At 46.5% G+C, this 15,106-nt stretch overlaps 1 protein-coding gene across 6 annotated transcripts in view; it reads right to left on the reverse strand.

Annotated features, from left to right (window-relative positions):
* The window catches only part of LOC310686844 (uncharacterized protein), an 82,091-nt gene that overhangs the window by 45,118 nt on the left and 21,867 nt on the right, over positions 1–15,106 (reverse strand). For 2 of the 6 annotated variants that reach the window (XR_014516123.1, XM_083461190.1), the window contains exon 5: positions 10,807–10,951. Coding sequence is in view for 2 of the 6 variants with exons in the window: in XM_083461194.1 (XP_083317320.1) it covers positions 7,970–9,649 (1,680 nt within the window). In the remaining 4 variants the exon portion in view is untranslated. Of the gene's footprint in view, positions 1–7,764; positions 9,911–10,806; positions 10,952–13,470; positions 13,573–15,106 lie in introns of those variants that run through there. The other 4 variants (XM_083461194.1, XM_083461193.1, XM_083461192.1 and 1 more) reach the window with 4 other exon arrangements.

Raw genomic sequence — 15,106 nt, forward strand, 5'->3', positions numbered from 1 at the left:
GCCCCAGTCCAGTCCTGGGAATCTGCCCGAGCACCATGGTCACGCCTGCATGTGGACTTCGCTGGCCCCTTTCAGGGGAAAACATTCTTCATAGGGTGGACTCCTACACCAAATGGCTGGAAGTCGCACTGGTACCGTCCACTTCCACGTCTGCAGCCATCCGGGTACTACGCAGGCTGTTTGCAACCCACGGGCTCCCTGACACTCTCGTCTCAGACAACGGGACTGCATTTACGTCAGGAGAATTCCAAACCTTCACAGCGCAGAACGCCATCCGCCACATCCGTTTGGCGCCGTTCCACCCGGCCACCAATGGCCAAGCAGAACGCATGGTGCGGACCACCAAGGACACCCTTCGCCGCATGACGCAAGGGGACTGGGAGTACCGCCTTGCCACATTCCTTCTAGCACAACACAGCACCCCCAGCTCAACGACTGGCCGGAGCCCCGCTGAACTACTAATGGGTCGGTGCCTTGCAATCAGATTGGACCGCCTTCACCCCGATAGAGCTCAGGATGAGGTAGTGGTGGGGGAAGGCAGGAGCCCCCGGACCTTCGAGGCCCAGGACCCAGTGTACGCAAAGAATTTTGGGGCAGACCCAGCATGGGTACCCGCCAGTCACTAGGGTCACTGGCCCAGTGTCGTACGAGGTGCTAACGGATGGGGGGCAATGCTGGCGCCGCCACTACGACCAGATACGGCGACGATTCCCAGAAGAAAACCAGGAGGAGGAAAGGTCAGAGGAGTCCCAAGGGAACAGCGGGGCAGTGAGGCCCATAGAGCAGGAGGGGCCAGCAAGAGAGGCAGAATCAGTAAATACCGAGAGGACCCGTGAGGCTGAAAGGACACCGGAACCAGAACCACGACTGAGCGAGCCGGTTGCACCAGACCAAACAGCCCCATCACAGCCAGCATCCTTGGAACACGAGCCAGAACCTGGAGCCCGGACCAGGGAACACCCCAGGCCGCAACGCACACGTAGGCCGCCGGCGTACCTCAAGGACTATGAATGCGACCTCCCGGGCAGGACTGGAACTTAGAGGGGAGGGGTGTTATGTACTGAGTTGAATAGGATCCAAAATGCAGCAGTCTGATTGGTCCTAGAACAATGCAGCAGTATGATTGGTTGGCAGGAACCACCCAATCCTGCTCCAGATAGAAGTGAATCCACAACCTGATTGGCTTACAGTAGAATTCCGGAATTAGCCAATCATGTGCAGCCCATTGTGTAAATAATGTATATAAAGCAGATACTGTGAGGGGACTTTTATTCATTCCTCCTCAACACTATGAGCTGAATAAAGAGCATGAAATCACTTTGCGACTCTGAGTATATTTCACTTAGCCTGGCTGACATCAACACAGCACCCTACAGGGGGGTGGTCTCTTGTTCAGATGCCCTCCCTGGGGAAGAGTCGTTGGCCACAGGAAAGTGTGCCAGGAGGGGCCATTGAGAGGGCAGTCTGGCACAGCCAGTGGGGAGAGTGCCTTCCTTGGGTGGGGTGGGGGGAGCTTGGATGGCCCCCTGCCTGTGATGCTTAGCTGAGATTCCTGCTATGCTGGGGGTTCAACTAGATGACTCAGGAGGGCCCTCCCTACTTTACAGTTTGAAGCCCCCGCACTGCCCCCTCCACACCACCCCGATGGGACTCTCTTGTCCAACCCCACAAGGCCATTCCTCTGTCTGGACGGGGAGGGGGAGATAAGGTTCGCCAGCACTGCAGCCCCTAACTTTCAAGCTGGGGCAGAGATGCAGATGCTCCAGGGTCTGGGCTGGCCACAGGCACCCATGGGCGTGGATGTTGAGCCTTTCTTTGGGAGGGGGGGTGTTACAGAAAAATCTAGGTGCGAGGCTGCTCAGTCCCCCAGCTCGTCGGGCTGAGCCCTGCGGGTCCCTGCGGAATAAAGGGAGGAGTCCAGCCAACCGGAGCAAAGAAAGAGAGATTGCAAGGAGAGAGATTGCAAGGAGCTCCAAAGGGACTTCTCCAAACGGGCTGAATGGGCCGAAAATACAGTTCATTGTCAATGAGATTAAAGTGATGCATGTTGGGACAAAAAAAAAACTACGCCCGTTAATATAATGTACAGGCTCATGGGGTCTGAACCGGATTTCTCTGTGTGCTCTGGGAGTCCAGGGGAGAGGGGAGCTGGTCACAGCAGGAGGGCTAGTCTCCCTGGATGCTTCAGCAGCCGGCCTCCTCTGGGTCTCCTGGCCCCCTCCTCTCCCCTCTCTGAGCCTAAACTGCTCTCTGCCCCAGCCTCTTCCTGCTCACCAAACCCTGTTTCCTCCTCAGCTTGCAACACCTCCCCTCCCGTTCTGCTCCCTTTCCTCCCTCTTTCTGCTCACTGCCATCCCCCCCACCAGTCCCCAGGATCTAAGCCTTTTTCCCTTGTAGGTCCCCCAACTGGTGCCTCCCCCCCCCCTGCACCCAGCTGTTCCATGACAGCAAAAGCAGAAACAACAGTAAAATCAGTATGATAGCAGTATGAACTGTAGGCCTCTGGTAGGAAAACTCCCTAGCAGCAAGACTGAATAAAAACTTCCGGGACTATGGAAAAATACTACCTTCCCCAAACCCCAGAAAAAGCTGGAGCTCTGGGGTTGCCCCATGGGGTTCAAGAGTGAAGATGGGCCCATCAGGAGACTTCCCTGGTCCCCGCAGCCCCTCCATTCCCCTCTTGCAATTAGGCTTGGGGGGAAATCACCCATTAACTTACAGTATTATCAGTTTTCTTCAGAATGCTTAGGAGGCAGGGATGACGTTTGGGTGAAGAAGCAGTGCTTGGAGATCATGGGGTGGGGGGGGGATGACAGAGTTTGGTGCAAAAACCGTCTTGCATGCTTGAGTAGAGCAACTCCAGGGCATGGGCCAAGTAGCAGCAGGGTAGGGGCCACGTGCAGAGCAAGTCCCACACTGAGGTCAAAAACACACACAGAGGCAGCAGGACTTCTTCAGTAATAGTTTACTGAGCTTTCAAAGCATACAGTTCTCACTGGGTCCCCAGTGAGGCACAAAACTTGGCTGCTGAGAGCAAATCCAGTTTCAGCAATAGAAAAATACACCACACAAGATATCCAAGCCAGGCACACAAACCGGCAGAAGGGAGCAAGGGAGGAAAGAGGCTGGAAGGACACAGGGCAATGGAGGTGTGTCTTTCGCTTCCTGTCGCCTGGGAGAGAAGTCAGGAACTCGGCATCTGCAGGGGCTTCACGAAGAAAAGCTTTCTGCCAGCTGCTTCCAGGCAGATGAGCATCCCAGAAATCCAGATTCACCAACTCCCCCTCACTATCAAAAGGTACCTTACATCTAAAATTATACTCACTAGAGTGAGACGTTACCTTCATTATTTCATTACTATACAGTTTTACATATAAACAGCAGAACCTCAAATACATGACATGCTTTTAAGATGGATTTCCTGCTGAGTTCTGTGGAGTTTGGATGAAAAGGTATGAACCTTTTAAGAGATCTCTTGCAGACAGTAGTCTTTACATTAGAGATTCAGGCTTGAAACAATAAGTGGATCAGGTGCTTGTTGATGATATCTTGATCATGGCACAGACAAGTAAACAGGTGGAGAAGTTTGCTAGGGAGCTTGGAAAACGGTTCAAGATCAAGCAGCTTGGAGATGTCAAATCGTATTTAGGCTTAGAGATCACAAGAGCAAGTGATGGAAGCTTTTTGCTTCGCCAGAAAGGTAAGATTGAACAGTTGCTTGAGAAGTTCAGGATGTCTGATTGTGCAGGTGCCAAAACTCCCATGGAGGCTGGATACGTGAAGGAGTGTCAGCAAGTAGAACGCATTGTGTTCGAAAATACTGAACTCTTTCAGTCAGCTCTGGGTAGTCTACTGTATCTGTCACAGTGGAGCAGACCAGACATAGTGTTTGCTGTCAATCTGCTCAGTAGAGAGGCTTCAAGTCCTAGTGTGCAGGCCCGGAATGGTATTAAGCGGGTGCTACGTTACCTGCAAGATACCAAAGATTTTTGCCTCAAGATGTCAGCTGAGGGCGGTGTCAAGCTGACCGCATGGGTGGATTCGGATTGGGCTAACCTTGAGGACCGCAAATCAGTGTCAGGCCTAGTGGTGAAGTTTGGAGACTCAGTAGTTGGGTGGAGGTCCCGGAAGCAAAGTCTCATAGCGCTTTCATCTACTGAAGCTGAGTTCAGTGCTCTATCAGAGGTTTGCAGAGAGCTGGGGTTCTATGTGTGTTTGGTCGAGGAAATCTGTGGAGAGCATTGTCTGCCCATTGTGGTGCATGAAGACAATCAACCATGCCTCAAATTGGCCGAGACGGGGCAATTCAAGGCGAGGACCAAACATTTGGACATACGTTTCCGGAATGTATGTCAGAGTGTTCATGAGGGGCTAGTTGCTCTGAAATACTGTCCCTCAACCAAGAACCTCGCTGATGGTTTCACAAAACCATTAACCTTCCAGAAGCACGAGGAGTTCTGTGAGGGTCTGTGTATGGGGAAAGCATTGTTGGCTATTGTCCCCAGATGCAGGACAAGAGGGGGTGTGGAGTTTGGAACTGACAGGGTTAAAACTCCATGGTGTCCTGTATCTGGGAGGAGCTTGACGCAGAGAAGTGAGTCACAGTCTGTATCTCTGTTCAGACTTGCTTTCGATTCTGCCTAAGACGCAGCTCAACTCAGAGGCTGCGTGTGTGCTTTTGAGCACAGAAGATGCCGGAAAGCTCCGATGGAATGTGACTGATTTATGGCTTGTAAATAAACGCTTCTAGAGATAAGAACCGAACTGTCTTTGGACTTGATTTATCCCTCATCTCACACGGACGCAGGACCGCTGCTACTCTGCTCTCCTGCCCAGGTCAGCCTCAAGCCCCAAAGCAGAGCTGCACAGGGGAAGCGCTGACTGGACGCAGGAATTGATTCTCCCAAAAGTTCATTGATGTGAACAAAAGAGTGGACTCTGAAAGGAACATGTCCCACACTCCATACATCTAAATGGGTTCTCCCCTCTGAGTCCTTAGATGTTCCTTAAACACTCCATTATAAATAAAGCACTTTCTGCAATCTTTCCCTTTAAACAGCTTCTCCTCTTTGAGGGTTGATGGGTTTGTAGGGTGTCAACTGTTAAAGTTCTCCCTGTCCATGAGTCTGTTGATGTAGGACTTCCACTAGGACGGAACCTCTGTCTACTTGACATTTATATGGTTTCTCTCATGTGCGAGTTTGTTGATGTAAATCAAGGGTTCCACTCGGACTGAAGCTCCTTCCAAACTCCATACATTTAAATGGTTTCTCCCCTGTGTGAGTCAGATGATGTCTTCTAAGGCTTGCATTGAAACTGAAGCTCTTTGTATTGATGGAAGAGATTCATAAAGACCAAGCGGGCTTTCTCCCGGGAAGACACTTGTCTGATAATTTGAGGAACATAATTGATATTTTGGAAAAACTAGAAGTGAATATAAACACTAAAGCAGTTCTGATATTTGTGGATGCGGAGAAAGCTTTTGACAATATGTCTTGGAGTTTCATGAAGAAGAACCTACAGGGGATGGGGGTAGGCCAAGGTTTTGAAAATGGTATAGGTGCAATATACTCTGAACAAAAAGCTAAATTAATTGTAAATAATGTGGTGACGGAAGAATTTAAGATAGAAAAAGGGACACGACAGGGGTGCCCAATCTCCCCACTGCTTTTCATATCGGTCCTTTTCATATCGGTCCTGGAGGTTCTGCTGAATATGATTAGAAGGGACCGGTTGGTTAAAGGTATACAAGTCGGAGCCAAACAGTACAAACTGAGAGCATTTGCAGATGACTTAGTATTGACGTTACAGGAGCCAGAATCTAGTACTAAAAGGGTTTTAGAATTAATTCAAGAATTTGGTCAAGTGGCAGGATTTAAACTGAACAAGCTAAAAACTAAGGTTTTAGAGAAAAATTTAACACCAATTGAAAGAGAGAGGTTTCAGAATGAGACAGGCCTGACTGTGAAATGAAAGAAAGTGAAATACTTGGGGATTAATATGACAGCCAAAAATGGGAACTTATTTAAAGATAATTATGAAACATGTTGGAAAGAAGTGAAAAAAGATTTAGAAATCTGGTCAAATTTGAAGCTTTCACTGTTGGGTCGTATTGCTGTGATAAAAATGAATGTATTGCCTAGAATGTTGTTTTTGTTTCAGACATTGCAAATTGTGGACAAGATGGACTGTTTCAAGAAGTGGCAGAGAGATATCTCTAGATTTGTCTGGCAGGGCAAGAAGCCCAGAATAAAATTTAAGACATTAACTGATTTAAAGGAAAGGGGTGGATTTGCCCTGCCAGACTTTAAACTTTACTATGAATCAGCAGCTTTTTGCTGGTTGAAAGAATGGCTACTTCTTGAAAATACAGACATTTTGGATCTAGAAGGATTTAACAATGTATTTGGATAGCATGCATATTTATGGTATGATAAGGTCAAAGCACATAAAGCATTCAAAAATATTGTCAGGAAAGCATTGTTTAATGTTTGGATAAGATACAAGGATTTATTGGAAAATAAAACCCCAAGGTGGTTGTCACCGATGGAAGCAAAAGCTCTGAAAAGGCTCAATTTGGAGGCCAAATGGCCGAAATATTGGGAAATTTTGGAACAAGAAGGAGATAGACTGAAACTGCAGAGTTTTGAGAAATTGAAAAACAAAGTGCGAGACTGGCTTCATTATTATCAGATAATGGAGGCATATAATTTGGATAAGAAAATTGGCTTCCAGGTAGAAAAATCAAAATTAGAAACAGAACTGTTAGAACCCAAAACTAAGATTTTGTCAAAGATGTATAACTTGCTGTTGAAATGAAAAACTCAGGATGAAACAGTGAAATCTGCTATGATTAAATGGGCACAAGATGTTGGACATAATATTATGTTTGCTGACTGGGAACAGTTATGGACCACAGGTATGAAGTTTACGGCATGTAATGCCCTAAGAGAGAATCTTATGAAAATGATATACAGTCAATGATATACAGACACCAGTCAAGCTTGCAAAAAATTATCATCTGCCCAATAATAAATGCTGGAAACATAAAGAAACTGAAGGTACATTCTTTCACCTTTGGTGGACGTGCCCAAGGATTAAGGCCTTCTGGGAAATGATATATAATGAACTGAAAAAGGTATTTAAATATACCTTCTTGAAGTAACCAGAGGCCTTTATTCTGGGCATTGTCGGCCAATTGGTGTCAAAGGAGGACAGAACTTTTTTTATGTACGCTACAACAGCAGCAAGAATACTCATTGCAAAGTATTGGAAGACACAAGAACTACCCACTTTGGAAGAATGGCAGATGAAGGTGATGGACTATATGGAACTGGCAGAAATGACTAGCAGAATCCGAGACCAGGGAGAAGAGTCAGTGGAAGAAGATTGGAAGAAATTTAAAGACTATCTACAGAAATATTGTAAAATTAATGAATGATAGAATGATGTTGGATAGCAATTAAGGGTTCCCAGCTGTAATGCTTTAAGAGAATATGAAAAAAGGGTTATAAATGGGTTAAAATCTAATGGTAAGGATTTGCTGAACCAATGAATTGAAGCGGAATACAAAAAAGGGAGGTATGAGGAGGTCCGGGAAATAAGCTAAAGGAAAATAGGTAATAGAAAATGGGTGTGTTTTTAACTGTTTTTATTTTGTATTTTTCTTTTTCTTTTTCTTTTTCATTTTTACTGTAATATTTCAAAAATCTTAATAAATTATATATATATATATATATATATATGCAGGTTTTGGTGTATATATGAAAAGACTCTTAAGCTCTTTCCGCATTCCATGCATTCTTATGGTTTCTCCCCTGTGTGTGTCCGTTGATGTATATTGAGGTGTCCACTCTTACTGAAGCTCTTTCCACATTCCATACATTTAAATGTTTTCTCCCCTGTGTGAATCCGTTGATGTGTCTTAAGGTTTCCATTTCGACTGAAGCTCTTTCCGCACTCAATGCATTTAAATGGTTTCACCCTTTATGAGTCCGCTGATGTTTTCTAAGGTTTCCAATCTGAATGAAGCTCTTTCCACAGTCCACACATTTATATGGTTTCTCACCTGTGTAAATCCGTTGATGTGTTTTAAGGTCTCCATTCTGACTGAAGCTCTTTCCGCACTCAATGCATTTAAATGGTTTTCCCCCTGTGTGAGCCAGTTGATGTCTTCTAAGGCTTGCATTGAAACGGAATCTCTTTCCACATTCCATGCATTAAATGGATTCTCCCCTTTGTGAGTCTGCTGGTGTAATTTAAGGTCTCCTTTTTGACTGAAGCTCTTCCCGCATGCCATACATTCATATGGTTTTCCCCTGCCTGTGTGAGTCCGTTGATGATATCTAAGGACTCCACTATGACTGAAACTCTTTCCACACTCCATGCATTGAAATGGTTTCTCCCCTGTGTGAATCCGTTGATGTTTTCTAAGGTTTCCACTATCACTAAAGCTGTTTCCGCACTCCCTACATTTAAAAGGTTTCTCCCCTGTATGAGTCCGTTGATGATTTCTAAGGTGCCCACTCTGACTGAAGCTCTTTCCACACTCCATACATTTATATGGTTTTTCACCCGTGTGAGTCCGTTGATGTATTCTAAGTCTATCACTCTGACTGAAGCTCTTTCCACACTCCATACATTTATATGGTTTCTCCCCTGTGTGAGTCTGGTGATGTTTATTGAGGTGTCCACTCCGACTGAAGCTCTTTCCACACTCCATACATTTATATGGTTTCTCCCCTGTGTGAGTCTGGTGATGTTTATTGAGGTGTCCACTCCGACTGAAGCTCTTTCCACACTCCATACATTGAAATGGTTTTTCACCCGTGTGAGTCCGTTGATGTGAACTTAAGTGTCCACTCCGACAGAAGCTTTTTCCACACTCCATACATTGAAATGGTTTCTCCCCTGTGTGAATCCGTTGATGTTTTCTAAGGTCTCCACTCTGACTGAAGCTCTTTCCGCACTCTATACATTTATATGGTTTCTCCCCTGTGTGAATCCGTTGATGTTTTCTAAGGTCTCCACTATCACTAAAGCTCTTTCCGCACTCTATACATTTATATGGTTTCTCCCCTGTGTGAGTCCGTTGATGCATATTGCACTGCCCACTCTGAATGAAGCTCTTTCCACACTCCATACATTTATATGGTTTTTCACCAGTGTGACTTCGCTGGTGTAATTTAAGTTCTGCATTCTGCCTGAAGCTCTTCCCACACTCCATGCATTTAAAAGGTTTTTCACCCGTGTGAATCCGTAGGTGTGAACTTAACTGTCCACTCTGACAGAAGCTTTTTCCACACTCCATACATTGAAATGGTTTCTCCCCTGTGTGAGTCCGTTGATGATTTCTAAGGTCTCCACTCAGCCTGAAGCTCTTTCCGCACTCTATACATTTATATGGTTTCTCCCCTGTGTGAATCCGTTGATGTTTTCTAAGGTCTCTACTATCACTAAAGCTCTTTCCGCACTCTATACATTTATATGGTTTCTCCCCTGTGTGAGTCCGTAGATGTGAACTTAAGTGTCCACTCTGATGGAAGCTTTTCCCGCACTCCATGCATTTAAATGGTTTTCCCCCTGTGTGAGTCCGCTGGTGTATATTGGGGAATCCTCTCTGACTGAAGTTCTTCCACACTCCCTGCATTGTAATCCTTTCTTGTAAATGTAAATCTGCTGATGTGTTCTAAGTTTTCCACTATCAGTGAAACTTTTCCCACACTCCATACCTTTAAATGGTTTCTCCTCTCAGAGTCATTGATGTGAGCTATGTGTCCTCATTCAATGAAGCATATCCCACATTTCACACATTTTTATTTCTATTCCTCATGAAACGAAAGGTGCCCCATTCCTTGGAATTCTGAATGTTTTCTCCATCACCTTCTTCAGAGTGGGAGGAAAGGAAATCCTGTTTGGGTTTCAAGGAAGAGAACAAAGGGAAAGAGAACACATGAAGCGCCATTAGCCCCTTCTCTTATTTCAACATCTCCTACATTCCCCCACCTCCTACCCATGTTCCCAAATTTTTGGAAATGAAAAAGCAATGTCATCAAATGAGAGTAATGCATCACCACCTTTCATAATCCTCAATCATCATTAATAAAGCAGCATGATCTTGGAATACAGCCTTTTCAAATCAATTGTTTCCTCACAGGAAAGGCAGCTGCTCTCTGTCCATGAACAGGCCCTCTCTTTCTCTGGTCCATCGTTCCTTTGGACATTCCCCATCCTCTGCATCATAATCCTGCATCCACCTCTAGATCTTTATGAATCACCTGCACAGTCCCATTGGCCACAAGAGGTCCATGTGGACCATTTTGGGAGGCCCAGGTCTACATCTTCTCCAGGGACTGTGGTCTGGGTCAGTCAGAGAACTAGTGACAAGGCTTGGTGCTTGGGGTCAGCTGAATGGGTGCTCAGGAAAGCTCCTGTTCTTGGAGATGGACCTCCATCTACATGCCTCACATTGCATGGCGAGAGCAGGAGAAGCAGAAGAAAAGCAGCTGGCACATCGGAATCCCAGACCCCCACTGCTCCTTATAATAATGATGGGCTGCCTGATCTCGAGCTCATCCTAAAGTGACACTGGAAAAGCTGCATATTAAAGGCAAATGGATAACTGTACTAGTGAAAACTTCTACCTTGAATATATAGTGTTAAATTATTGAAGGCCTGAAGTTGTGTTATTTCTAGAGACATGAATTCATTCCACTTCTGTCTCAAATATAGCTATTATATGATGTCATGAGGTGTCATGGGAGCGGATGTACCTTTGGTGGTCCCCACCCTGCACTCAGCTCTCACCTGTGCCTTCCAGAAGCTGTCAGGATGAATCAGGGGCCACAATCCCAGGAATGGCTTCAACCGGCTGGCAAAACCAGGTGAGGATAGCTGATGGGTCTCAAATCCTTGGGGGGCTGGGCAATTCTGCTGCCCCTGAAGTCAAGCCCTGGTGGATGGAGAGGAGGAGAAGAACAGTGAATCCCACAGTCCAGAAGGCAGATTCTGCCCATCCTGCAGAGGAAAGTGAATGGCAGATGGGATCGTCAACGGGGGAAGGAAGCCCATCGAGAAGGAAAACTCTGGTCCTAAACCTTCACTGCCTCGTGAGTTATGTTCAGGAGAAGAAAAGGCTATGGAGGGAAACCCACACAAATCCAGAGTGGAGTCTCTAAGACGGTTGGATGGTGTCCTGCACACCTTCTTCATTCAACTCCTGCAGCCAGGCTGGTGCCAAACATACTGCTCTGCTTTCCTTGGGACCATATCAGCCGGGCTGAGAAGGGGGTCTGGTTGTCTAGGCAGCCCAGGACCCCCAAACACCCTGCCCAGGCTGGCAGTGCTACAAACACAGCAGTTTCAAGTGGGGAGATGGGCTCAGAGCTGTGTATCAAAGTCTCTCCGATGTGGAACAAGGGAAACAGAAACAGAAATAAAATTTACATCAAAAAGGTAAAGGTAAAGAGACCACTGACTATTAGGTCCAGTCGTGGCCGACTCTGGGGTTGCGACGCTCATCTCGCTTTATTGGCCGAGGGAAACAGCAGCGTACAGCTTCCGGGTCATTTGGCCAGCAGGACTAAGCCGCTTCTGGCGAACCAGAGCAGCGCATGGAAACACCGTTTACCTTCCCGCCAGAGTGGTACCTATTTATCTACCTGCACTTTGACATGCTTTCGAACTGCTAGGTTGGCAGGAGCAGGGACCGAGCAATGGGAGCTCACCGCATCACGGGGATTCGAACCGCCGACCTTCTGATTGGCAAGTCCTAGGCTCTGTGGTTTAACCCACAGCGCCACCCGGATCCCATATTTATATAATACTGCACTGTAAAAGTATTCAAAATATTTGTTTTTCGAAGAAAAGACCACAATGTATCATGTGGTCCCTTCAAAGCTAATGAAAGTCCTGTGCCTGGAGCTTTTGGAGGTGCAGGACCAGGAAATCTCCTGCCGCCATGATCCTTCCAATGGGGATTCAGGCCTCATCATGGGACTGAAATTGCCCTGGTTGTGCTGGTTGATGATCTCCAACGGGCCAGAGGCTGAGGGGGAAGCTGTTTCCTGGTTCTGCTGGTTCTCTCAGCGGCTTTGGAGACCTTTGGCCATGGTGTCCTTCTGGACCCTCTAGGGGAGCTGGGGGCCCTGTTATGCAGTGGTTCCCCTCCTTCCTCCTGGGCCATGTCCAGAAAGTGGTGTTCAGACCCCTGGATGCTTACTTGTGGGGTGCCTCAGGACTCCATTCTCTCCCCCATGCTTTTTACTATCTATATGCAGCCACTGGGAGAGATCATTAGGGGGTTTGGGCTGGGTGTTCACCGGTATGTGGATGATGCCCAGCTCTTCCTTTCTTTTCCCCCCCAAATTCTTTTATTAATCTTCCAAACAATTATACAATTTTCCAAAATACAACAGATTACTTCTTATTTTTTTTTGAACTTCCTTCAGCGTCTCTGACAATCATCCATATTTATAACTGTAGTTACACATTCCTCCTTTCGTATTGCCATTACACTTCCCTTCTCCCACTATTTCCCTTTAACAATACTTCTCCGTTTTTACAGTGCCTCTTGAAATCCCACTAGCGTTGTGTTCACACCACATATGTTTTTCAGCTAATCTACAAACTTTCCCCAGTCTTCGATGAACTTTTGGTCTTTGGTATATCTGATTTTCCCAGTTAATTTATCCAATTCCGCATCGTCTGTCATTTTCAATCTCATTTCTCTTCCTTTCTTTTAAATTGGAACTAGTGAAGATGGTGAATGCCCTGTGTGTCTGTTTGGAGGTGGTTGGAGGATGGATGGCGGCTAACACATTGAGGTTGAATCCTGACAAGTCAGAAATACTGTCCCTGGGGGAGGGTGGGAGCCTTCCTGGTCCTGATGGGGTAACTGTGCCCATGAAGGACCAGGTGTGCAGCCTGTGGGTCACCGCCTTCTGGGATCCATTTGTGAACAGAATGTGTAAGTAAACTCTTTTTATACTTTTATAGAAGATTGTGTCGTGTCTATCTTTTTATGAGGGACTAAAGTGGAAATTACCAAGGAATCTTATTTTAGAGGCTTATCGAGCCTAAGCAAATGCATCCGCTGTAAGTTTAAAAGGGAGAATGTTACTCTGCTAAATTGTACAGGCATAGAAAATTACGGATCTAAGTACAGCGATAATTCCTAACCTATCGGTTCAAGAAAGTTCTGGTAGTTTTACTCTGCATGATTCAAAGCTGGTGTTTTCTCTAGATCATGGGGAGGCAAACTAAGGCCTGGGGGTATAAATGCGATGATGATAATGATGATGATGATGATGATGATCTTGTGGGGTTTTTAAAAGTTATTTTGGAATTCGTACTGCTATATCAGCTCACAAAATGTTATAGGTGGAAAAAATCACAGGGTTGCTGTAAAATATAATCCCACCCACGACTTCTCATTCATATACAATCTGTAAATTTGGGGAGGTCACACACCTCACCTGTGCTAATACTGGCAGTCTTTGGCCTCCACAGGCACACCCGGTGTGTAGAGCCTCCAGCCACAGGCACTGTCTATCCTGAAAAGGGGTCCTTTGACTGGGAAGATGACACGCAGCGTAAATTAATAATGCAGAGTTTTAAAGAATAAAAGCTTTACTGAATTAAAAGAAGCTTCTTCATAAACAACATGGTTCCAAACAGTTTGACTGAGATTGCATACAGACTCTGCTCACGGCTGAGACAGACAGACTCTTGCTGAAATCTTACAGAGAGCACAAAGTGCAACTGGCTACTACGTCACATGTCAGAATGACTCCACAGTTAGCAGTTAAGCCTGAATAAATTGAGGAGGCCCAAATGACTGTGCAGTCCCTGCACTTCCCAGCCTGCTTGGCTGCTTCTGCTCTCATGTGTCTTTGTCACGTGACAAAAGATTCATGCAGTCGCTGTCATCGGATGCTGATGGGTTGTATCTCAGCTTGTCAGTCACTCTGACATTGGCTACAAAGAATAAGAGGAACAGAAATGCTTTTGAGGTGCAACTTCTGTATCAATCCTGAGAGCCATTCCATGGACTCTGCACCCGTTTCTGAGGACAGGTGTACATTATCCTCATCCTCAGCGGAAAAGACATTAAAGATGGAAGCCTGAGAGAGAGGAAAAGGTTTCTGGCTGCTTCCTGGGTGGGATTGCGGAAACAAAGAGGCGCTTCTGAGAAGGCCTCTCCCCTCCTCTCTTGTCACGGCTAACAATTGGCCGCTGTTTCTTTAATGCTTAAAAAGCTGCGGGTTGTATATATAGAGTGAGAAATGTTAGTTTGGTGTCGGGTTGGTTGGTTGGTGAAAGCTGGCAGTGTTGATGTATCTACAGTTGGTCAGTCGCTTTTGCAGAAAGACTTTTGAGAATACAGTGGTACCTCGGGTTAAGTACTTAATTTGTTCCGGAATTCCATTCGTAACCTGAAACTGTTCTTAACCTGAAGCACCACTTTAGCTAATGGGGCCTCCTGCTGCCGCTGCACCACCACCACAATATTTCTGTTTTCATCCTGAAGCAAAGTTCTTAACCTGAGGGATTATTTCTCAGTTATCGGAGTCTGTAACCTGAAGCGTCTGTAACCTGAAGCGTCTGTAACCCGAGGTACCACTGTAAAAGCAGAAAGCACTCTGCAAGGATGCTCTTCTCGTGGACTCTTTCATGCTGACAAGGGCCCAAGGAGCAGGCTGAGGCGACCAAGGGAGGCCAGAACCTTCTCTTTTCTTTCCACAAATACTGACATCTCTTCCTCTGGACTTCCTCTCCTCTCCAGGGGACCAAGGAATGGACTGGGCAGAATCGCTGTGTCTGGACAGGGCAGGGGCTTATGGGGCAGGAAGAGGATGGAGATTGCGGGAAGGAAGGGTGGGGGACAGGACCCCCACTTTCCAGGGATCTCTCTCTGGTCGCCTTGAAGGGGGGGGGTCGATTACTGGGCGGGAGAGAGAGGCCAAGGCTGTTCCACCAGAGATCCCCCGCAGCTGCCACAATGGAGACGCGATATCTCCCCCCCCCCCGCCGCCAATGCTGCCCTTCCCTGTCCCATGGATGCTCCTCTCCCTCCCCCCCTCTACCCCCTCTCTCTCTCCTGAGT

This window comes from Podarcis liolepis (assembly GCF_965112155.1).
Source record: "Podarcis liolepis genome assembly, chromosome: 10".
NCBI classification, from domain to species: Eukaryota; Metazoa; Chordata; class Lepidosauria; order Squamata; family Lacertidae; genus Podarcis; species Podarcis liolepis.